The sequence below is a fragment of the Bos taurus genome, chromosome 7 (genome assembly GCF_002263795.3).
Source record: "Bos taurus isolate L1 Dominette 01449 registration number 42190680 breed Hereford chromosome 7, ARS-UCD2.0, whole genome shotgun sequence".
Classification (NCBI taxonomy): Eukaryota; Metazoa; Chordata; class Mammalia; order Artiodactyla; family Bovidae; genus Bos; species Bos taurus.
This window is the reverse complement of record NC_037334.1, coordinates 102,052,386-102,078,786: the sequence shown is the minus strand read 5'-3', so window position 1 is coordinate 102,078,786 and position 26,401 is coordinate 102,052,386. Positions and strand designations below refer to the sequence as shown.

At 39.3% G+C, this 26,401-nt stretch overlaps 1 protein-coding gene across 2 annotated transcripts in view; it reads right to left on the bottom strand.

The window, feature by feature from the left end:
* Nucleotides 1-26,401, bottom strand: part of PAM (peptidylglycine alpha-amidating monooxygenase) — a 333,859-nt gene that overhangs the window by 5,661 nt on the left and 301,797 nt on the right. For both annotated transcript variants that reach the window (XM_005209762.5, NM_173948.2), the window contains 7 exon segments: nucleotides 24,295-24,411; nucleotides 22,409-22,481; nucleotides 21,029-21,239; nucleotides 20,389-20,589; nucleotides 17,715-17,830; nucleotides 12,468-12,567; nucleotides 7,630-7,683 (listed from right to left, as the gene is read on the bottom strand). In XM_005209762.5, coding sequence (XP_005209819.1) covers nucleotides 7,630-7,683; nucleotides 12,468-12,567; nucleotides 17,715-17,830; nucleotides 20,389-20,589; nucleotides 21,029-21,239; nucleotides 22,409-22,481; nucleotides 24,295-24,411 — 872 coding nt within the window.

The following is a 26,401-nucleotide window of genomic DNA, read 5'->3' as shown; positions in this document are numbered from 1 at the left end:
GCCCTATGATACAAATTGCATCAGATGGCCTCATGGTAATTTTGACAAAGTGGCAAGGATTAGTGTTTTAACATGATCAAAGTTTAATATGTGTAGACATATTGGAAATACTTCTCCAAGGAAGCATTTCTCAAATTACTTAAGACATTGTAAACACCGTTTACGATACACGCTTCTAGGTTCCAGCTTTTTGCCTCAATATTCAGAGCAGGCTTCCTGCCCGGTCTCAATGATATCTACAGCGCACACACACTGTTTCAGGCACTGTTCGCATTTAATCATCACACCAAGCCAATGAGTGGGAGCTATTGTGATCACCACTTCACAGATGGCCTCAGAGTTCTCCTTCCCTTCCCTGCACTGTCATTAAGGGGACACCTTTCTTTCTCTTCTTTTATCCATGGAAGTGGGTCTTCAAACTTGAGTGGGAAAGGAGGAAAGGGATTGGTTCATAGATCTAAATGCTTCAAACTTAATCTAAGTCTCAGTTTCCAAGAGGAATAAGAGTATGATTCTTATTTTTCCTGCCTACTAGCTGTTTTGTCTTTTTCTTCATTATTGTTGAAAAGGTATACAAATTGTTCTATGTTTAAGCAAAAAACAACAATAAAGTGATGATAGGATTACAAAATACAGGCCAAAGAGGTGGAGATTGGAGGACAGGAAATTGCTGCCTTGGAAGAAGGGTTTGTGCCTATTTCAAAGTGACTATAATCAGAGCAATTACATAGCACTTTCTACCTGTCACTTAGCGCGTCTACCTACACCTTGGATGTTGGCTGTGCCAACTTGTATCTAATTTCATTTGTAAACCTGAGCTAGGACAGAGCTCCAGTAAAAGGAAAGAACTATGATGTATGTGACAGACTAAAAGAATCGTTTTACCATTCACAGAAAGTGTGCTGAGAATAAGGTAGTGAACTTGCTAAGATACACACACTGTACTTTAGAAATCCTTGATATCCACACCTTCTGTACCCTGCATGTCATCTACTAAAAATACTGGAACATTCTAACTTTTGGAACCAGGTGATGTATGTTTAGATTTTAAATGATGCTCTACATTTTAAAGAATGAGGATAAAAAAATTTTAATTTCCTAAGTAAAAAAAGCAATATGCTGCTCTTAGATGATTTTATAAGGGGAGTAAAAAGCCTAAAAAATAGTTATCACTTAAGAGTCTAAGAATTTCACTCAAAGCATAAAGAAAAATCTAAATTCTGTCACTTTTACTCTTTATCCTAAATTCTTTCACTAACGCCACCCCCCCCCCCACCCCGTCCCCCCCAAGTAATTCAGAGCATCCTTGATGAAGATGGAATGGAGAAGCTCTAAGATTAGCCAGGACCTGGTGCTACTGGAAGGTGGGGGTTCCTCATTGACATTTTCCTGTCATACAAGATGCCAGATAGATTAAATTGACAACAAAAATGTCTTCAAACAAGCTTTCCCAGCATTTCTGCAGATACCTGGAAATAAAAATAATCCTGAAGACTGATGCATAAGAGGTGTTCTCTTTCTTCTTTAAAGCAATGCATTTAGAAAGGGAGGTGCACTCTCGTGTGAGCTCACACACACAAGCATGTGTGCATCTCTCCCCTTTACAGAAGGGGAGAAGCCCAGAGACCTTTGGAATGGAAATAACTGGGACCGGAAGGAGAGGCATTCTAAATACAGCAACGTAACAATTACTACCCCATTCATCACAGATGGAACGGAAGGTGAAGGTTTTAGATGGCATACTGGCAAGTAACATGTGAGAAGGCATGGAAAGTCCATACAGCATCAGTGAGATTCCGGGCTTATTTTGGAGCCACTGAGGTTCAGTTTTAGACCATTGCTAAAGCACATACTGCAATTAAGCAAGTCACATAAATGTTTTTGGTTCCCATTGCATATGAAAGTTATGTTTATACTATACAATAGTCTATTAAGCATACAATAGCATTCTTAAAAAATGTACATGCTTTAATTAAAAAAAAAAGTTTCTTGCAACAAATGCTATTATCTGAGCCTTCAGCAAGTCAGTAACATCAAAGATGGTGATCACAGGTCACCATAACAAATAACATTGAAAAAGTTTGAAATATTTCAGGAATTACCGAAATGTGACACAGAGACAGGAAGTGAGCAAATGCTGTTGGAAAATGGTGCCGACAGACTTGCTCAATGCAGGGCTGCATAAACTTTCACTTGTGAAAAACACAAGTGTAAAAAGCAAAGTGCAACAAAACGAGGTATTCCTCTACACCTTTCTGGGTTTGTTTACTGCACTGTGGTTCCTCTACAATGTGTTACTCTCCATGAGGTCTAAGATGCCAATGGCATTAGAGAATTTATTTCTATTTTCCTAAGACAGATTCACCATCATCATCTTTCACTGTGGGGTGGGGGAGGGGTGAAGGCTATGCTTTTGGAGGGATATTGGTGTGTCTGTTTTATCCTTAGTAACTTCATTTGAAAGTTTCAATCCCTTTCCTAAGTTTCTTAGCATCACAAATTCTCTTATCCCTGAAACTGTCTGAGAACACAATACTGGTTTAGAAACTGCTATTACTGATCAGTTGTGTAACCATTCAGTGGGGATGAGTGTCATGAAAGGTTAGTGGAATTACCATGTATCTACAGGGTTGTTAATCTGGGAAGATGTTTCTCTCTCTCTTTTGTAAGAGCTGGTTGAAACCAAGCTTATAGGTTGTGATAAAAGACAAAACTCTTGGAGATCCAGCATGATTTATATTCCTTTTGTAGTAAGAAAATAATCTTTTTTTAAAAAAAAGTTTAGTAAGACTCATATGGGTTCAAAGAGGACTAGAACAAGCTCATTTGGGTTTGGGTATTCCTAACTATTAAAATAGGACTGTCATGACAAAAGATTTCAATTGAGTTTACTATTTGAACTGCTGGGAAGTTCCATGGCCAGATGGACTCTGTGGTGTGCAGAGGGAGAGAGAACGTGATCAGTGGGTGAGCACTGGTCACTGTGACTGGCCAACCAGGGTGAGACAGGGTGGCTGGGCTGTTCACAACAGGCCAACCAGTATAGTCTCAGAGTTTTGGTGGGAACTATTTAAAGGTAAATTGGAAGTGGTCAAACAGGAGACGGCAAGAGTGAACATTGACATTTTAGGAATGAGTGAACTAAAATGGACTGGAATGGGTGAATTTAACTCAGATGACCATTATATCTACTACTATGGGCAAAAACCCCTTAGAAGAAATGGAGTAGCCCTCATAGTCAAGAAAATACTCCAAAATGCCATACTTGGGAACAATTTCAAAAACAGAATGACTTCTGTTCACTTCCGAGGCAAACCATTCAATATCACAGTAATCCAAGTCTATGCCCCCACCACTAATGTCGAAGAAGCTGAAGTTGAACAGTTATTTGATGACCTACAAGACCTTCTAGAACTGACATGAAAAAAGACGTCTTTTTCAGCACAGGGGAATGGAATGCAAAAGTAGGGAGTCAAGAAATATACCTGAGTAACAGCCAGTTTGGCCTTGGAGTACAAAATGAAGCAAGGCAAAGGCTAACAGTTTTGCCAAGAGAATGCACTGGTCATAGCAAACACACTCTTTCAACAACACAAAAGACGCTACACATGGACATCACCAGATAGTCAACACCGAAATCATACTGATTATACTCTTTGCAACCGAAAACGGAGACACTCTATCCAGTCAGCAAAAACGAGATCAGGAGCTGACTGTGGCTCAGATCATGAACTCCTTATTGCCAAATTCAGACTTAAATTGAAGAAAGTAGGGAAAACCACTAGACCATTCAGGTATGACCTAAATCAAATCCCTTACAATTATACAGTGGAAGTGAGAAATAGATTCAAGGGATTAGATCTGATAGACAGAGTGCCTGAAGAACTATGGATGGAGGTTTGTGATATTGTCCAGGAGGCAGTGGTCAAGATCATCCCCAAGAAAAAGAAATAGAAAAAGGCAAAATGATTATCTGAGGAGGCCTTACAAATAGCTGAGAAAAGAAGAGAAGTGAAAGGCAAAAGATAAAAGGAAAGATTTATTCATCTGAATGCAGACTTCCAAAGAATAGCAAGAAGAGGTAAGAAACCCCTCCTAAGTGATCAATGCCAGGAAATAGAGGAAAACAATAGGATGGGAAAGACTAGAGATCTCTTCAAGAAAATTAGAGATACCAGGGGAACATTTTACAATAAAAGACAGAAACAGTATGGACCTAAGAGAAGCAGAAGATATTAAGAAGAGGAGGCAAGTACATGTAGAAGAACTACACAAAAAAGATCTTAATGACCCAGATAACCACAATGGTATAATCACTCACCAAGAGCCAGACATCTTGGAGTGCAAAGTCAAGTAGGCCTCAGGAAGCAACACTACAAACAAAGTTAGTGGAGGTGATGGAATTCAAGCTGAGCTATTTCAAATCCTAAAAGATGATGCTGTGAAAGTGCTGCACTCAATATGCCAGCAAATTTGGAAAACTTCAGCAGTGGCCACAGGACTGGAAAAGGTCAGTTTTCATTCTAATCCCAAAGAAAGGCAATGCCAAAGAATGTTCAAACTACCACACAATTGCACTCATCTTGCATGTTAGCAAAGTAATTCTCAAAATTCTCCAACCTAGGCTTCAACAGTACATGAACCATGAACTTCCAGATGTTCACGATGGATTTACAAAAGGCAGAGGAACCAGAGATCAAATTGCCAACATCCACTGGATCATAAAAAAAGCAAGAGAATTCCAGAAAAACATCTACTTCTGCTTCATTGACTATACTAAAGCCTTTGACTGTGTAGATCACAACAAACTGTGGAAAATCCTACAAGAGATGGGAATACCAGACCACCTTACCTGCCTCCTAAGAAATCTGTATGCAGGTCAAGAAGCAACAGTTGGAACTGGACATGGAACAATGGACTTGCTCCACATTGGGAAAGGAGTATGTCAAGGCTGTATATTGTCACCCTGCTTATTTAACTTATATGCAGAGTACATTAGGCAGAATGCTGGGCTGGGTGAAGCATGAGCTGGAATAAAAATTGCTGGGACAAGTTCAGATGACACCATCATTATGGCAGAAAGTAAAGAAGAACTAAAGAGCCTCTTGATGAAAGTGAAAGAGGAGAGTGAAAAAGTTGGCTTAAAACTCAACATTCAGTAAATGAAGATCATGCATCTGGTCCCATCACTTCATGGCAAATAGATGGGGAAACAATACAGTGACAGCCTTTATTTTCTAGGGCTCCAAAATCACTGCAGATGGCGATTGCAGTCATAAGATTAAAAGATGCTTGCCACCTGGAAGAAAAGTTATGACCAACCTAGACAGCATATTAAAAAGCAGAGACATCACTTTGCCAACAAAGCTCTGTATAGTCAAAGTTATGGTTTTTCCAATAGTCATGTATGCATGTGATAGCTGGACCATAAAGAAAGCTCAGCACCTAAGAATTGATGCTCTTGTACTGCAGTATTGGAGAAGACTGTTGAGAGTCCCTTGGACTGCAAGGAGATCCAACCAGTCCATCCTAAAGGAAATCAGTCCTGAATATTCATTGGAAGGACTGATGCTGAAGCTGATACTCCAATACTTTGGCCTTTGGGCACCTGATGTGAAGAACTGACTCATTAGAAAAGATCCTGGATGCTAAGAAAGATTGAAGACAGGAGGAGAAAGGGACAATAGAGGATGAGATGACTGGATGGTATTACCAACTTGATGGACATGAGTTTGGATCAAGGTCTGGGAGTTGGTGATGGACAGGGAAGCCTGGCGTGCTGCAGTCCATGGGGTCACAAAGAGTTGGACACGACTGAGCAACTGAACTGACTGATTTAAACAGAAATGGTGTGAGGCTACTTTGAAATCCAGCAATTTCAGAATAAACTACAACTATCACCAATCTGTAATTCTTGGAAGAACTTAAGGGGAATGAATTGGTGGTACTCATTTCTCCTCAATAGGACAGTAACAGTGGTTCAGAACATAGCTTTGGTGCCAGACTGGTTTAAATTCTGGTTTTACCATTTAATATCTTAGTATTAATTCTGTTCCTCTATTTCCTCGCATATGTAAAATGAGGATAAGAGCAATTATCACTTGGTTGGTGTAAGGATTAAACCTAATTTTTGTATAGCCCCTTTTTGTGCTCCATAAGTGATGGCTTTAGATAGTATCTTTTCCAACACCTCTATTTCAGGGCAGACAGAACTTATCAATAATTCTATATATAACAAAAGCAGAAAATAGGAACTTCTTCAATATGAGTGTTGTATGAATGTCACTCAGTAGTGTCACCTGGGTATAATCTCTACAAATGCCAAAGAGTTGCTATTTACTTATTTTATAATATTGGCTTACCCCTTTCAACCTTGAGCCGGCTATATTTTCTTATCTGCCTATATAAAATCCCTAAACTCCCTCTTGCTTCTAGCTTCTTTTCATGTCTTTTCCACCTGCTTTCATGAGAAAGGAAAACAAGAAGCCTACGGTTAAGTCTTAATATCTAGGAGAATAATTTGTAAAGTAACTAAGAAATGAGCCACTTGGCTACTTAAACATTAGGAACACCTCTAGTGAGTTCTTAACTACACATGACCATGTCAAACCCCTGCAAATAGTGAAAATGTATACATATAAACTGAACCTAAGAAAGGGAGAAAATAATTTGACCGGGATTCCAAATGAATCCAGTAGTTTTACCAGTACCCACATTCTATTTCCCCACGCCTTACAATATACACCAAAGAGAGAGAGAGGCTCAGATAGGAAAGAATCTGCCTGCAATGCAGGAGACCTGGGTTTGATCCCTGGGTCGCGAAGATCCCCTGACGAAGGGAAAGGCTACCCACTGGAGTATTCTTGCCTGGAGAATCCCACGGACAGAGGAGCCTGGTGGGCTACGGTCCATGGGGTCCAACAGAGTGGGACATGACTGAGCAACTAACACTTCCGCATATGCATATGTGTATGTATGCGTACACGTAGAGTCCTAACAGGCTATAAGCGTCTTGAAGTCAGGCACAGTTTCGTTTACCTTAAACCTGCTGTATCTTACACATGGATGGCCCACAGTAAATGCTGGGGACTGAATGGTAGTAAGACTACAGCTTAGGGAGCAGCTAATCTTTTCAGACCCCTATATTATTAACTCATCAAAGATATTTTTCACTCTAACGATTAGAGCCCATAAAGGAAGACCTTTCCCAGTGTGCTGGATGTTATTTTTCTAATTTGCTGAGGTTAAAATACTTCCAGAAGTGACCAACTGACTTTTTTCCTCTCTAAATGTCTCTGGCCCACATGTTATAGATTTCTTACACCCCCAATCACTTTTCATCACTTGAAATCACTGAATTTGAGCTCATTATTACTATTCCAGTCTATCAGAAAAAGCAGTGGCAACATGTAGGCTTAAAGGCTCAAGTACATAGTAGAAGTTAATAGATAATTTACTGGGTTGTATTATATTTTTACCTGAAAAATTTTAAGTACAATCAAGAACCATAAATGATTACCGGGTTGTATTATATTTTTACCTGAAAAATTTTAAGTACAATCAAGAACCATAAATGAATTAAACACAAACCGCCCTGGGTTTCACAGGCATAAGAGGAATCTGACCAACCTTTGATTTCCTGAACCTCAATGCCAGCCTTCTTAACTGATCGATGTTCCATTTCTGTAACAGCACAGCAAGTAGAGAGAAAAATCAGAATTCCCCCCCACAAAAATTTGAAACCTTAATTTTGATATTCATTTTTTTTCAGCAGAAAAATTTCTTTAATTCATTGAATACATTTTTATACTAGAAAAGAGTTTAATATTATAAATCACTAATTAGGTGCCAGGTCCTAGAATCCTGGATAAAATCCTCCTAGGGAAAGCTGAAATAATATCTCTAAGATCTTTGTACATAAAATGAGATCTTCCATGTGAAGTCTACAATCCTGTATTATTTCTGAAATATCAAGGAGCTGTTTTCATGTGGACATCTCAGACTGATTACTGGATCTGTCACATTTGATTATCAGTCTTCTAGTTGACAAACTGATCTGCCTAGTTAAATACTACAACATAAATACACAAGACTCTTGTTCAGCCTCCCATGGCAGTGTTACTGTTCCCAAGGTACTGTTTTCCAGATTTATTATTTGGTTGCCTTCTGGACTATGCAGAAGGCTTCTCTTTCAAAGCTGAATGCTGTACTGCAGTGCTTCTCAATCAGGGGATATTTCAAACTAACTTGGGAAGTCTTTCCAAGATACTCATATTATAACCCCTCTTTTTCCTGCAGATTGTGAGTGAGGTCTGGCCATGTGTGCTCTGAAAACCTTCCCCGGGTGACTCGGATATGCATCTCTGTTTAGTACCAACCCCTGGAGTGGAACTGGAATACTGGAATAAAGAGGCTTAGACAGAAGTCTTAATGAGTTCAAGTATCATGTTCCTATGTGTAAAATGAAGATACTAGTTAGACTTCTGAAGTTTTTTTTTCCATCTTTAAGGGTATTTAATGATTTATTTTTATTCTGAAAAGCCTGACTTCAGTCATGCAACTGAGAATTATCCATCTCTCCTTGCTTTCTTATCTGCCCAAACCCTCTGGTTTCTCTTTGTGGAGACAGGTGGTGGGACAGGCATGCTTACAGGGAAGTCTGCAGCTACTGCCGAAGGGCGTCAGTCCTCAGGCACCTCTGTGCACTCAGCCCTCACTAGGACTCAATTCAGTTCAGTTCAGTCGCTCATTCGTGTCTGACTCTCTGCAACCCCATGCACTGTAGCACGTCAGGCCTCCCTGTCCATCACCAACTCCTGGAGCTTGCTCAAACTCATGTCCATGGAGCCATCCAACCATTTCATCCTCCATCATCCCCTTCTCCTCCTGCCTTCAATCACTCCCAGCATCAGGGTCTTTTCAAATGAGTCATTTCTTTGCATCAGGTGGCCAAAGTGTTGGAGTTTCAGCTTCAGCATCAGTTCTTCCAATGAACATTCAGGACTGATCTTCTTTAGGATGGACTTGTTTGATCTCCTTGCAGTCTAAGGGATTCTCAAGCGTCTTCTCTAACACCACAGTTCAAAAGCATCAATTCTTTGGTGCTCAGCTTTCCTTATAGTCCAACTCTCACACCCACACATGACTATTGGAAAAACCATAGGTTTGACTAGATGGACCTTTGTTGGCCAAGTAATGTCTCTGCTTTTTAATATGCTGTCTAGGTTGGTCACAGCTTTTCTTCCAAGGAGCAAGCATCTTTTAACTTCACGGCTGCAGCCACTGTCTGAAGTGATTTTGGAGCCCAACAAAATAAAATCTGTCACTATTTCCATTGTTTTCCCATCTAATTGCCATGAAGTGATGGGACCAGATGCCTTGATCTTCGTTTTCTGAATGTTGAGCTTTAAGCCAACAAAATTTTTCACTCTCCACTTTCACTTTCATCAAGAGGCTTTTTAGTTCCTCTTCACTTTCTGCCATAAGGGTGGTGTCATCTGCATATCTGAGGTTATTGATATTTCTCCTGGCAATCTTGATTCCAGCTTGTGCTTCATCCATTCTAGCATTTTGCATGATGTACTCTGCATACAAGTTAAATAATCAGGGTGACAATATACAGCCTTGAAGTACTCCTTTCCCTATTTGGAACCAGTCTGTTGTTCCATGTCCAGTTCTAACTGTTGCTTCTTGACCTGCATACAGATTTCTCAGGAGGCAGGTAAGGTGCTCTGGTACTCCTATCTCTTTCAGAATTTTCCACAGTTTGTTGTGATCCACATGGTCAAAGGCTTTGGCGTAGTCAATAAAGCAGAAGTAGATGTTTTCTGGAACTCTCTTGCTTTTTCAATGATCCACCAGATGTTGGCAATTTGATTTCTGGTTCCTCTGCCTTTTCTAAAACCAGCTTGAACATATGAAAGTTCACTGTTTACGTACTGTTGAATCCTGCCTTGGACAATTTTGTGCATTACTTCGCCAGTGTGTGAGATGAGCTGAAACTCCAATACTTTGGGCACCTGATGTGATAGTTTGAACATTCTTTGGCATTGCCTTTCTTTGGGATTGGAATGAAAACTGACCTTTTCCAGTTCTGTGGCCACTGCTGAGTTTTCCAAATTTGCTGGCATATTGAGTGCAGCACTTTTACAGCATCATGTTTTAGGACTTGAAATAGCTCAACTGGAATTCTATCATGTCCACTAGCTTTGTTCGTAGTGATGCTTCCTAAGGCCCACTTGACTTTGAAATCCCGGATGTCTGGCTCTAGGTGAGTGATCACACCATCATGATTATCTGGGTCATGAAGATCTTTTTGTACAGTTTTTCCGTGTATTCTTGCCACCTCTTCTTAATATCTTCTGTTTGGTCCATACCCTTTTTGTCCTTTATTGTGCCCATCTTTGCATAAAATGTTCCCTTGGTATCTCTAATCTTCTTGAAGAGATCTCTGGTCTTTCCCATTCTATTGTTTTCCTCTATTTCTTGGCATTGATCACTGAGGAAGACTTTCTTATCTCTCCTTGCTATTCTCTGGAACTCTAAATTCAGATGAATATATCTTTCCTTTTCTCCTTTGCTTTTTGCTTCTCTTCTATTCACAGGTATTTGTAAGGTCTCCTCAGACAAGCATTTTGCCTTTTTCTATTTCTTTTTCTTGGGGATGGTCTTGATCACCACATCCTGTACAGTCACAAACCTCCATCCATAGTTCTTCAGGCATTCTGTCAATCAGATCTAATCCCTTGAATCTATTTCTCACTTCCACTGTATAATTGTAAGGGGTTTGACTTAGGTCATACCTGAATGATCTTGTGGTTTTCCCCACTTTTTTCAATTTAAGTCTGAATTTGACAATAAGGAGTTCATGATCTGAGCCACAGTCAGCTCCTGATCTTGTTTTCGCTGACTGTATAGAGCTTCTCCCTCTTTGGCTGCAGAGAATATAATCAATCTGATTTTGGTGTTGAACATCTGGTGATGAACACATGTAGAGTCTTTTCTTGTATTGTTGGAAGAGGGTGTTTGCTATGACTAGTGCATTCTCTTGGCAAAACTCTGTCAGCCTTTGCCCTACTTCATTCTGTATTCCAAGGCCAAAGCTGCCTATTACTCCAGGGGTCTCTTGACTCCCTACTTTCACATTCTAGGGAATCTAGTCCCTATAATGAAAAGGACATCTTTTTTGGGTGTTAGTTCTAGAAGGTCTTGTAGGTCTTCATAGAACTGTCCAACTTCAGCTTCTTCAGTGTTACTGTTTGGGGCATAGACTTCAATTACCATGATACTGAATGGTTTGCCTTGGAAATGAATGGAGATCATTTTGTCGTTTTTGAGATTGCATCCAAGTACTGCATTTCAGACTCTTTTTTTGACTATGAGGGCTACTCCATTTCTTCTAAGGGATTCTTGCCCAAGACCTGTATGCTATACGATTAAAGTTTTTGGACTCATTATTTTACTTTTCTTTGTTATATCTTGTATTTTTTCCTTGTTATAATTTGCATTTTTCCTTATTGTAAGTAGTATTTCTTACCTTCATCAAGCCCACCGGTCTTTATTTTTTCTCTATTTAAAGAAACCTGTTGTAACTCCCAATACCTCAAATTTATTATCCTCAATTCTTCTCCTTAACCTCATCTTCTCTTCCTGTTTGTACCCTGACATATTTTAAAAGCATCTCTGGACACTGAGTTTTGTGGCCTCTTAAGCATTTGGTATTGTTCAAGTTAGAAAGCTTAAGTTTTTTAGTAGAAAAAGGCTAGTTTAGAGGCTAGTTTAGAATACCCTTTAAGAATTAGAAATGTCCAAAGTACAATTAGAAATCCCCAAACTAGCTGGGCCTGATCCTGATAGAGACGCTCTTCTGTTCCCAGACATGATTTGTGAGTTCATGAAAAGACAGTTCAGTATTTTGAACAACCTGAATTTTGAAGGGAAAATGCAGAGTGCCTCCTGTTTGGGATGAAACATGTCTGACTCAGATACTGGTCTTCTGAGATGCTCTGCAGCTACTGAGAGCCGAACAGCCACTTGTGAAGTGATGCCTCCCTCAGCCTCTCTGCTTTGCCAGAGCCAGCTCCTTCCTGTAGAGCTAAGTGGGAATTAATGTGGGCTTTCAACATAATAGACATTTCTTCAGGCATCAAGAATTTCCTGTGGAATATCTGTGGAAACAAGGGTATAACTTCCAGCAGAAAAAAAAAAAAGTTGCTTTCCACTTTAAAGACATTTAATCCCTGAAATGACTACCAAAGAGGTCTTTTAACAACTGCCAATCATACCTTGGGGTTGCAAAGAGTCGGACACGACTGAGCAACTGAACTGAACTGAAGTGAACTGAATCAAACCTTGAATTCTTACGCTACTAACCATAAAAAGAGAAGGACAAGCACATTTCTTTTCACATGTTTTTAAGCAATAAACCTGAGTGAAAAGTGTGGACAATCACGCTGTAAAAGCCGTACTTTCGGTCGAGGTGAACTTCCACACGGTGTTGGTGTGAGCGTCTCCGACATACACGGTCCCGTCCTCGGACGCAGCAATGTCGTGGGGCATGTCGAAGTGCTGCCAGAACAAGAAGCACACGGTAAGGGCGAGCCCGTGCCCGGTTCCTCATGAAGTGGCGAAAAGGCAGAGCAGAGCACACAAGGGAACCATAAGCATGTGACTCAACCAAAGAAACAGTGATGGAAGCAGCTCAACACGAAAGATTTGTGTCATCCATTCACGCACTGGACGCCGCCTCCGCCAGACCTAATTCTATAAGGTGGGAAACGCCCTGGGAGCCTCAGCACTGACTTCAGGTCTTATAAACAGCGAGCATTTACAAGGAGGTTACTTTTTTACAGTGTTGTTTAGTTGGTTTTATGCCATTTATCTAATTGTTTATATTTATCTATTTTTATTTATTTTTGCCTTTGGGCTTTCTTCATAGCTCAGTTAGTAAAGAATCTGCCTGCAATGCAGGAGACCTGGTTTTGGAAGATTTGCTGGAGAAGGGAAAGGCTACCCACTCCAGTGTTCTTGGTTTTCCCTTGTGGCTCAGCTGGTAAAGAATCCGCCTGCAATGGAGGAGACCTGGGTTCGATCCCTGGGTCAGGAAGATCCCCTGGAGAAGGGAAAGGCTACCCACTCCAGTATTCTGGCCTGGAGAATTCCATGGACTGTATAGTCCATGAGGTCGCAAAGAGTTGGACACAACTAAGTGACTTTCCCTTTTCCCTTTTGCCCTCATATTTTTTCTAACTTTGACCACTGTCAAATTTGCTGGCTTAATTTAGACAATTAAAAAGGACCAGGCAATTAGTTTTTGTTTTTGTTTTAATTCCCATCAAGTTATCATACACTTCCTTAAAAAGTATTTATGTGTTACAGATAAGAGGTATCATTTTAAAGATTCAGGGCATTCCCATTATTTCTGAAATGCATATTAAGAGCTCTGCAGTAATATGGCGTACTCCTACTCTGAAGCCCAGTGTTGACCATATTTTCAGTCAGCAAAGGAAACAAATGGAGTGTTCCCTCCAGTATTTGCTGGCTTTTGTGCCTACTGCAGCTAAACTGGTGTTTTATGATATCTTTCTGCACCACACATTTTCATTTCAACATCCTGTCATCTCACTCACGAGGACACAGCAGAAAGGGCAGCTCTCTTATGTGACTTTCTCAGGGTCACCAGGCTAGTTCCTGGAAAAGCAGGCTGAAAATGCTGGGCGGCTGACATTTCCATCTGTCTACTGAAGCTTTCAAAGGTGCCACGTGTCCACCAGTTGGCAGGAGGTGGATGGTATTTTCACCTTTGAGGCCAGGAGGCCTGCTTAGAATGAGTACACCATTCTAAAGAGATGATCGGTGAGTATGAACAGGAACATTATCCTGACTGTGGGCTTATCAGTCAGCCTCTGTCCACTTTGGTTTGATGAGTGTAAAGGGCGCTAAGGAGGCAAGCTTCTGTTCGTAGCTCACGGAGAAAGGGCCAGAATACATGCTTTGGTGAAACTACTGTCTTTTAAAATCAGCAACAACTTATCACATTGAAAATAAAAATATGAGACAGCCATGCCAAGGAGGCACATTCCTTCAGACTATCAAATAAGCTCGACAAAAGAGCAGGAGAAGGACAGAGAGCCAGGAATCCAAATGCTGCCTTGGTGCAATCCCCTCAGCCAGTCAGGAAACGTTCATCTTCATTTGGAGTTCACCTGATTGGTGGCAAAAAGGCTGGACAATCACAGGGAGTTCCTCTTCTCTACAAAAACACGTTTTAAAAACCGGTTTGCAAACAAGGAGATCAAACCAGTCCATCCTAAAGGAAATCAACCCTGAATATTCATTGGAAGGACTGACGATGAAGCTCCAGTACTTTGGCCACCTGATGTGAAGAACTGACTTGTTGGAAAAGACTCTGATGCTGGAAAGATTGAAGGTGGGAGGAGAAGGGGACGACAGAGGATGAGATGGTTGGATGGCATCACCGATAGACATGAGTTTGAGCAAATTCCAGGAGACAGTGAAAAACAGGGAAGCCTGGTGCGCTGCAGTCCATAGGGTCACAAAGAGTTGGACGTGACTTAGGAGTGAACGACAACAATATGGTTGTAAAGTGCTTCACATTTTCTGATGAGAAAAACATTATAATAGGTGGAGGAACAAAGGTGGGGGGCAATGTTTGAACTATTCATTGGAAGGGCCATCAGTTCAAGTCTATAACAACAGTGAACCTCTGTCTGTGGTTCTCACACTGATCCAGGGTAACAAGAGTTCAATGGAAATATTTTGGGGCCACAGGAGGGGTTCAGGGGAAGCTTAGTGAATGGGACTTTGAGACCTCTATTCCTACTGCAGTCACAGGCACTCAACTGTCATCTTTTAAATGCATTGTTTCACTGCTCTGTGTCAACTGAAACAACATGTTGTCAGATTTAGGGCTAAGTTTTACGACTTCAGAGTCGAAAAGATTTAAAGATCTACTCTACGCTTTGACATCTTCGCTTGAGGTACTTCTCCCTAACAAAATAAAATTATAGAGGAAAGAATGCTAGCATCCTCCTGGGCATCTGGTGACACAGCCCAGAGCAATCTGCCCTCAACAGCTTGTATTTTGTTTTAATAATTCATAAGGAATTTGTGTTCTCCATAGCCTAACTACGTGTGCTTTAAACAAGATAAGTTGAAACTTACTTAATATTAAGTAAAATCATTCTCTAAGAAATTGGTTCATGTTATGATTTAATATGTCCCCTGGCCTCAATATTAAACACAGTTTAAAGTATAAAACATCTGTGTTTAAGATCCAGGTGTGCTACTTCCTGTGTGGCTTTGGATAGGTAACTTCCCTTGTGTGAACCTCAGGCTCAAATACTGTCAAATACTGTGATTTTAATCTCCATAGTTAGGGTCAGAGAAATAACATGAATCTGGGGTTACTGTTCCCTTCTTTCTTTCTTTTTTTTTTTGGTATTGCGCAGTGGGGATTATTTCCTTCCTTTTCCACATGAGCAGCCTTGCAAATAAAGAAGACAAAAAAAATTCCAGCCTGAAGGGTGTGTGTGAAAGCAGATGGTAGGACCAGTCTTTGCTGTGATTATGGGAGGAAGAATGTGGAGAGCAACGATATATCTTTTGCCCTCAGAACTCTTTGACACCGTTTGATAGACTCATCTTCTCTACTGTCCTACCATCTCAGTTCGGCTGCACAGGGATAAAGATGGGGATTGTAATATTCCAACATAAACATTCCTAAAGAACGTCATGGAAGAGGGAGATCTGAACTACATAAAGGCACAAGCAGTGGACAAGAGCAAACAGCGGCACAGACACAGTATGTAAAACTTGACTTTTGAAGAAAAAATCACTTCTTACATAAGAGTAAGTAATAATATTATACCATATTATTCTCCTTAATCTTTGTGATGATAATCTAATTAAATGAAAAGTCTGAGAGATTCACAGATGGGTTTCAGCTTACTGAGTCAACACAGAATACATTTCTATGTTTTGGTGTAATATCAAGTCTTGTTTGTTGAAAGGAAAAGCAAATTTCACCTTGGAGTCAGAGTCTCTTTTCAAGTTTGCTGTACTGACCCATATATTGTGACTTACTCATCATGGGATGTCTGATGAATACTGATGTTCAGGCACAAGGCTTCCTGAAACCTTCATTCAGGGATGCTTATATTTTTATGACAGTAAAGCTTATTTAGAATCTAACCTCTAGCTTAGCACTTAAGTGTTGCTCTCTAGATGCACATTTGAATTAAAAGTTCATATCCCGATTGACACAGTATTTTATTAGTTAAAGAACAATCAAGCAAACACTGTTTGAAAACAAAGTGAAGTTCTGACAGGAAGTGAAGTATCCCTCACTTTCTTTATCAACAGATATGAAGAAGCTCCAAGTGGCAAAGCAATGAAGATCAGATAATCAATAAAGAGCTGAAACACTACTGAAATAAAACATCTATTCTCAATCTGCTGAATTTGTTTCTGAAGGGCTATTATGATTGGGCATTTGATTGTTTATTGCTTTTTAGGTGAAATACTTCCATGAAAAGTCTTGCTTGTTATATCAATTTATCAAAAGAAACTAAAAAAAAAAAAAGAAACAAAGAAATTGGTCCTGGAATCTTTACTTCAGATTTAGTTTGGTTCAACGTGGATCCTGTAAGTTTTGCTAAAACTCCATTTGAAGGAAAGGCTGTGCCCTGTCCTGTTCACTATCATAGCCGTAGTATCTAGTATAATGCCTGTGACACAGATAGGTGCTTAATAAATACCTTTAGAATGAAGCTTAGTAAATCCCAGACAGGCTGTCAGTGTTCTAACAGTGGCATTGTAAAGTGGTTTTTTTTTTTTTTTTTTTTTGAGCTAGCAAATTTGGTGTCTTAGAGAATACTGTAAGAAATTGAGTCTGGAGATGTTTATCCAGTGGCTTATGATAAGTTGCATTTTGACCCACTGAAGCTGATAAATCTTTACAAATTTTGAAAAATAGCTCTTATTTGCAGCATTTTGGCTAAAATTGATGTACCCCAAGCACATTCAGGTGGTGCATGTGAGTATTCTGATCATTCTGACGGTTATTCTGCGGAGAAGTTAACTGAGGAGACAGAGGGCAATGGGCACAGCACAGCATGGTTGCCGTGTTGGTATAAAGCACAGTGAGAGTAAACCGTGGGATACCACTGTGAGGCCAGAACTAGACGTGCGTCTTTTACTGAAATCAAGTCTCTAGAACTTGATTCCAGGAGTGCTATTTTCAAGTCTTGTTGCTCAGTATAGTAACATTAAAATAACATTAAAAAAGCAAGCAGCATTTCTATTGAATCTAAGAGGACTATAAAATTACAGTTGATCATATTGTGGTATCTTTTCTACTTGGATGAAACCAGGAATATCTAAAATGTAAAATATCTTACATTTTCGATATTCTAACTGCAGTGAATTTAAGCCTGCTATCATGTACAAAAATCTACTAAGAACCTTAGAACTGCATATAGTGTTAACTTGCATCTGTGAAATTCAGCTAGGAATAGACAAGGACATTGTTTCTAAATAAAACACAGTATACAGCATTCCCATCCACCTAGCCAGAAAACTACCACGTCACCTTTAAATTTTAAAAAAATGACTGAAGTATAAATTGAGTTCCAAGATTCACATTTTAGTTTTATCCTCAAGAAAACTGATACATAGTTAACGAATGGGAATACCTTGCGCACTGGCTTGAAGACATCGATAATTTCCCCGCTGGAAAAGTTCATCACAAATCCTTGCACGGGTTCTTGGTCCTCAAAGTAAGGCTTTCCATTCACCGCAAAGAGCAAACCTGTGACAACATATCCAGTTAACCTTCCTTTAAAATATGCGTAAGACTGGCTTTTAAACACATGTGTGCATAGGGCACAAACAAGAAACATAGGGTCAACCCTACATTTGGCAACAAACGTGGAAAACAGAATACTTAGTAGATGTCTCTGAGTAATAAGATCAGGAACAGACAGGTTAGGAGGCTAACCTTGTAATAGGAAAACCAAGAACCGCAAGGCCTGTCCCACTGAGGAAGCCAGTAGAAATCAGTAATCCAGTTATGAAATCAGTAATCCACAGTTATAGAGGAGATGACACAGGTAGAGGAATATATATGTAGATATACTAAACAGGTTATGGGAAAAGTCAGGTTATTGAAAGCAATCATTTTAGGGTATCAGATCTTTTAAAAAAATATGTTAACATCTATGATAGCTACAAGTAGAATCAGAGAAAAATAGGCAAAGAAAGTGAAGTTATAGTATAAATAGAAGAATGATCTGATTTTAAACAACTACCCCTTGGAAATGTGAGATGCATATTTCAGATTATCAAAGACATTTTTTTCTAACTAAAAAAATTAGACCAATGTTTATACTAATTCAATGAATACTCTTTGCAGTAAATCATATTTCTTAGTTTAGTAGTGTTTATCCAAAAAAATGGAAACTGTGATGCTTTGATTAGTACTGCAGATGATTGAATATTATATTTTAAAGAATTAAAACAATAAAATATACAGAATACTAAACCTGTATTGGAAGTTTTTTCATCTTATTTAAGGATTTCAGGATAGGGTTCTTTACCACATTATACTAAAAAATATCACCACTATTAACATCAGTTACTACTGTGTAACATTGTAGAGAGAATTCCAATTATAATGCACTTTGTCTTTTGCTGAGATTCTCTTTTTAACCAGATTTCCTCTTTTCTCCTAATGTTTTTCTTCTCATATTTGATTTATTTTTATTCACTATGAACTTGATCACCCTCTTTCTTAAGTAAATTTGTTGTTGCTCAGTCTCTCAGTCATGTCCAACTCTGTGACCCCATGGACTGTAGTACTCCAGGCTTCCCTGTCCTTCACCATCTCCCGGAGCTTTCTCAAACTCATGTCCATTGAGTTGGTGATGCCATCCAACAATCTCATCCTCTATCATCCCTTTCTCTTCCTGCCTTCAATCTCTCCTACCATCAGGGTGTTTTCCAGTGAGTCAGTTCTTCGCGTCACAGGTGGCCAAAGTACTGGAGCTTCAGCCTCAGCATCAGTCCCTCCAATGGATACTCAGGATTGATTTTCTTCAGGATAGACTGGTTTGATCTCCTTGCAATCCAAGAGACTCGCAAGAGTATTCTCCAACACCACAGTTCAAAAGCATCAATTCTTCAGTGCTCAGCCTTCTTTATGGTCCAACTCTCACATCCATATGTGACTAATGGAAAGACCATAGCTTTGACTATATGGTCCTTTGTTGATTAAGTAAATGGTCTTGCCAAACTTATTCTTTAAATAGGAGGTAAAAACCAACACGAGAATTTATCTTTCATTAACATTAATGAGTCTTTTATTACTTTTTAATTACTTATTCCTTAGGGAAGCCAATGTGTTCCTGTTTCAGTCCCTTGAGTCCCTTTATTCCGTGTCTTACATAAACTGGGGGCTGCCCGAGAAGATATTAGCCATGTGTGTGTTAGTTGTTCAGTTGTGTCCAACTCTTTGAGAACCCATGAGCAGTAGCCGGCCAGACTCCTCTGTCCATGGAATTCTCCAGGCAAGAATGCTGGAGTGGGTTGCCATTTCCTTCTCTAGGAATCTTCCTGACCCAGGGATTGAACTCGTTTCCTGCATTGCAGACAGATTCTTCACTACCTGAGCCACCAAGGAAACCCTGAGAGCAGCCATATGCAACTTCAATAGCATGAGAAATAGAAATATTATTGTGATAACTATGTAGTAATGCATCTTTAATACATGTATAGATGTATTTATTGAATGTATTGCAAAAATCATATATAAATTCTAGAAATATATTTTCAATTGTTCAGCATTCATGATATAAAGAAATGCTGTTTTTAAAATATGAATTAAATAAACCCTATTTTGTAAGTTTGAATTATTTTTCTGGTTTTCTTTAAGTCAAGAAAATCTATTTTGAAAATGAGAAAAAACTACAGATTTCACTGATCATTTCTCCTGACACATAAGCCCCTACTTACTTCACCTATTTATCTTTAAAAAATTGGCCATCACTCTTTAAAAAAATGTGAAGCAGAAGTATTTTGAATACTGACTTTATCAACATACACCATCTGTTGATGATGTATGAAGACAAAATATTAATCATTTAATAACTAGAGCAAATGATCAAAATTAACAAAAAATAAAAATATAAGGGAATGCTTTTTTAATCCATCACAAACAGCTGCTAAATCTTTTGAGTTCATTATTTCTGTATAAAGAACAGTGGTGCTTGAGCTTAAAATGGTTTACCGTAAGAGCATATGAAGATCATACAGACACTTTTTAAGGATGGAAAGCAGTATGAAAAAACACAGAAAATAAAAATGAAATACCTGGTATGTATGAAATTGCAAACACATTTCTTCCAAACGATGGGTGCTTAATCTCGCGCACAAATTCTTTGGTGTCGGTTTTGAAACACTGGATCCGACCGTTTTCCCGGTCTGCCACACACAGCTGGCCCAGGGGAGGCACCAGGGCCAAGCTGTGAGGAACTCTGAACTGGCCTGGTTTAGGACTGCTCTCTAGAGACGCTACAGAATGAAGAAAAAACTCAGACTTACAATGTGTAAAATCACCCAAACTTTGAAGTCTCCTAAACTTCAAAATTCACTATAGTAAGCCACTAAATATCTGGAACCAGGGGAAAAATAAGGTAAAGCAGTTAGTATCTTTGCCCATGAATACATGACAGATTTTCTCCCTGTTTGGATAAAGTTTAAAGCTTTTGGGTAGAAGCATTCCTTTCCTCCTTAAGAGTGTGTGTGTGTGTGTGTGTGTGAGTGAGAAAGAGATAGTGTACAACCAGGTGGATGCATTTGGAAGCCCTGTTTTCCTCACTCAAGGGACAATTACATCCCAAAGAATGGGATGGCCATGCTCATTCCCTCCCAAAGGAGGGATGGCCAGCCTCTTGTTCCTTGTGATGCTGGCCAAGAATGAGAAGCCGAGATAAAGAGTCTAACTGAGTACCTTCTCCCCACTGTGTGATGAATTTTCCACTTGGTGAAAACTGCACAAGGCGACTGTTGCAGTAGCCATCTGACACATAGATGGTTCCGGTGTCTGGATCCACAGCCACATCGGTGGGCTGACAGAAGTGATTCTGGTCACTGCCTGGTTGCATGCTCCTTCCCAGGGTTAGCAGAGGGCCTTCTTTACTCTTTGGATCTAGTTTGAACACCTTTTCAAAAAGAGAACGAAAGCCTCACTCACTTTGCATGGTTATTTATTGACGCCCACCTACCTGACTCAGGCAATTCGAGGGTCAGCTCTCAAGAGACCTATTTACAAGCAGGTACTTTTCAGAACTGGATGGGACTCTGGAAATGATCTGGTCTGCTTCCTTCATTTGTTGAGTGAGACTCACAGAGATTAAGGGACCTGCCCAAGTTTCTTCAGGTCACTGGTGGCGAGCAGAGACTAGCACGTGGATGCCCTGTTCCACCCTCCCCCACTTCCTCTTCCTCAGCTACCAGTTCGGTGTGCCCCAGCCAATACAAGGGCAATAAACGGCTCACTGAGATGATGCTTGAAGGCTAGCGGTGCCTTCTGAGTTCTAGTTTCTTATCCTAGTTTTCCTAGTTCTTTCCCACCTATTCATCAAACGGGTATTAAACATGAGCTTATCCTTTAAGGATAAAACATTATGACTACACTCTGACGGAAATATTAACTTCCTTTAAAAAGAACAAAAAAACTGCTGTTTTACATATAAACATGTATGCACTAGAGACCTTGTCTCGATTTATGGAAGATTAAGGTGGCGTATGAAAAATACATAAAACACATAAAGTAATAAAACAGAACTAAGACCTGGGGACAGAGGAAAGAAATACGGAAAGCTCAGAAGGAGGCCGGGGGAGCTAGACATTCGGTAGGGGGAAGTTTCACCTCTTGCCCTAAGGTTCCTGCCAGCCCCACACGGGAGGGTGACTGGATCATTTATGGGCAAGTTTTCCTGAGCACTGAGTGCTAAATGAACCATTTCAGACCTGGCCGTTCCATTCTTTTGTTATAAACTTTCTGGGTCACAGAAAAAGACCCAGACAACTCCAGAGCATTCTGAAAGCACAGCCTCATTAACTTCTATGCGCGTGGGTACGCACTCAGTAGATCCCATGGACTGTAGCTCTCCAGGCTCCTCTGTCCATGGGAGTCTCCAGGCAAGAACACTGGAGTGGGTTGCCATGCCCTCCTCCAGGGGATCTTCCTGATCCAGGGATCAAACCTGAGTCTCTTGCATCTTCTGCGTTGCAGGCAGCCTGTTTACTGCTGAGCCACTGAGGAAGCCCAACTTCTATTTGAATAACCAAATGGAATTTCTATTTGAAATGCCAAATGGAAGATTACCTGATGAAGCGCCACGTCTGTGACCCAATAATTTCCATCTTTATCTATACTCAAGCCATGTGGCAAGTAAAACCTGCAAAATACAAATAACCATCCTAATTATATAATTACTCCCAAAGTACACATGAGAAGAAAGTTTTCTGCTAATTAATTTGTAACAGCAATATAAATTTATATACTGATAAATGTATACCTGCATGACTCTAGAAAAGGCCAAAATGAATTGTCAAATCAAAATACCCATTTTAATAGAGACTGCCTTGTGAAAAAATGTAATTGGTATCTAATCTTCTAACAGTATGTAAATGAAGCATACATATCAATTACAAATATTTATTATAAAGTATGGTATATTAAATAATATCAATTTGAAAACAAGTTCTAAAATCATAAAGAAATGTGTATAAAACAAAGTATATAGAGAAATATAAATGTGGATTTATATGGTTTGAATACTTCAAGTATGCTGCAAAATAATATAGCATTGTATTAATATTAAATATATGGCTGAAAAGCTTTAAGAGTGATTATTAATACTAAAGACAGTAAAACGCAAAGAAAACACCTTCCAGCAGACAGGCTGTGACCAGCTAAGCAAAGTTAAGTGGTATGCTAGATAATAGTAAGAGAAGGTTAACCTATCTAATAAGTCAGTTGGGATGACCTGGATAAGAGAATCATAAACTAATGTAAACAGAGACTCACAGGCTTAAGGAACTAGGACAGAACTAACAAACACATGGACAATGTCTTAATGTTTTTGGGATCAAATCCGACAATCCACAAGCTACATGTGTCAGCTTCTAGCCTGTACAAAGTGTTGGCATCACAGATTTTTGTTTTCAGGAGCCAAGAAGGTAACACCTTGATCTTGACTGCTACACTGAACTAGATCTCCCTTTTGGTCACCGAATGTGAGGGTTATGACTTGCTTTTAACACAGACACACCACTGTCGGCCACGCTGATGTAGCAGCAGCTCTGCCTTCCTCTTTAACGCCTATCTGGAATGAGAACACTTCGGACTGATAGCCAGAGTACTGGAGAGACAGGTTCAAACACAATGAGTGGTGGGGCTGGTATTAGAACTCGGCCCTTGACTCACCATCTCAGGATCCTATAAAAAGCTAACTGTTAGCATCTCCATAATAAGCTGTATTCAAAGTGGATGGCTCCCAGCCTTTTAAAGAAGCTGGCTCTCCCTGTGCCTAAGCAGATAAAGTAGGGTATAGCTCCCGAAGCTGCCAGGCCACAAAGGTCAAGGACACTCTGTCAGCAGGTGCCCCTTTCTTTCAAAGACCATGAATATCAGCCAACTTTTTTTTGGCTGCCAGAAGCCAAATCTAGGAATAAGACCAAATAATGGGCAGCTTTCAAAGCCAAATTAACTATGCATGCCATGGAAAGTTGAAAATGACATTTGTTTAATCTTCACTTTGAGATGGGAAGAGAGAAGCCTTTTTTCTTAATGGTGACTAGCTGCTGAGTTTGGTTATGTAACTTCTCCGCTTAAGAAATTTTTTTTAATCTTCAGATCTAGCTGAGCAGCAACTCACTTCATTAGCCATGTGTATCAATTTTCTCTGACGCTTGACTACCATTAGAATCACCGAGGGAGCTTTCACACTACTATTTTGATACCTGGGCCCCATCCCAGACTAAATATGAATCTCAATTTTGGAAGCTTCCCAGATGACTCTAATGTTCAGTGAGGGTTTAAAACCACCTCTTTAGAAAATGAAAGGATGGCTCTATCAGTCCCCTGCTTTCTTAAGCTGTGTTTTCTCACCACTGCTGTACAATATACTCTTTCTAAGGCCAGACCCAATGATACACTTTGTACCAAATAGCACAAGCATTAATAACAACATATGCAATTTAACTCACAGATTTTTTCCACTGGACTGGAGTACTGCAGCATTATTTGGATCTATGACAAGAATAGTGTCTTCTTCAATTGGTCCAAGACCTCTTTGCTGGTAAACAAACTTGCTATCAAAAGAGCTAGTAAAAAAAAAAACAAGGCATTAGAATGGGAATAAGCCAATCAGAAACATCAGCGACCTTGAGAAACGCAGCCCATTCACTTGAGGTTTTAAACATGGAATCAAGAGAAGGGCTCAGACGTGTCTGACTGCACTCTTTGCCCTTCATGCTTCAGTATCTTGGATCACAGATATAATACCATCGCCTGAGGAACAAGACAAGGTCAGGGGGGAAGGCAAGGTTTCCAACCCGCCAAATCTGAATCCACACTTTCTCCAGATCTCCAGGTGAGTCACGGCCCATGAGACGTGGAGAAACACTGCCCAGAACTCTTAAAGAAGCTAATTTTTTCTCAAAAGCTCCTCAAAATGTTTAAATTCAGTAACTATTTTCTTTCAAAATACAAATGGAGGTATAACTTAACTTTCTGTGTAATGGTAAGGAAAGTGTGAACGGAAGGATGAAGCATAGTGATCAAAACTGTGTTTGCTATTTTACTTGCTGCAGGTACAACATGCAAACACACATTACAAGGACACAGAACAGAACATCCAAAATATTTCAAAAATATAAAACTGATTCTTGAAACAAAAATGTGTTTGAGACATAAAACCTTCTCCATATAACAGTTTTTCTGTAAGTACAAAATGGACATCTATGTAATAATTAATAAAAACACTAAAATGAATGACAGTTTCTGCTTTTTAACTCTATACTTTCCAGGCTATTATAAAATATTGTGAACATTTATATATATTTATATTTCTACCTGAATTAGTAGTATCGTTCTTTAAATTGATAATTATCACAGACATTGTACCTATTTAGATTCCTATTCGAAAATTATTTGTGATATATCACAAAGACAAGTTCTTCCAATCTAAGCTTATGTGACAGAGAGAAAAATATATGAAGCACCAACAGGCCAACTTACATTTCAAGAGCAAAGAACTAACTGATTAGCACATAGTTGAGACATGTTTGTGGGTGGGGAGCATAAAAATATAAAATATATATATATATTTTGCCAGATGAAGTCACTGTATAGATCAATAAATGTTCCTATAAATACAATTTCCTTTATAAAATAAGACAAGGTTGTGAAAAAGAAACTACTAATGCTTTGTAGTTCAACCATATAAGCAAAAAGAGAATCTGAACAACATTAAGTATTTATGGAGAAACATTTTTAATTTGGAAGGCGACAGACTGCTCAATTCTATCATACTCCTATTGATTAGTTGGTTGGTATTTTTATGGAACTTATGCAGAGACCCAGTAGGAGAACAAAAATTTCAAAATTATATTCTTTTGCCATTAAAAATAAACACCATATAACTATTTGAGCTTCTTGACTGTCACAGTCTTTGGGTATACTTTCCCTGAAAGATAATAATAAGTCCCTGAAGTAGTTCTTATTAATGATGCATTCAATTGAATAAAAAATATTGATTCAGCTTTGTCAACTAAAACTTAAGTAATACTGCTTACATATGCTATTATGTGTAGTTAAAACCACATAGCAGAAAAAAAATACATAAGTTGATGAAATGGAAGTAACATCACCAACAAAGCATATTTTATAAGACAATTATGACATCATTATTAAATTAAAACATACAATTTTATTAGTTAGAATCAATGTAAGAATATGCAAGATATTAATAAATCAGGAGACACCAATAATGAGCAAACACAAGTAACTCTTTCTTAGTACTAGGAAACACCAAACAGTTTATCCTCTATCTGAATGTATTTTTATTTACTTTTAATTGGAGGATAATTGCTTTACAATGTTGTGTTGGTTTCTGCCGTACATCAAAATGAATCTGCCATAGGTATACGTATGTCCGCTCCCTCTTAAACCTCCTCCCTCCCACCTCCCACCCTATCCCACCCCTCCAGGCTGTCTCCGAGCATGGAGTTGAGCTCCCTGTGACACACAGCAAGTCCCTCTGGCCATATGTTTTACATATGGTAATGTGTAAGTTTGGGCTTCCTGGGTAGC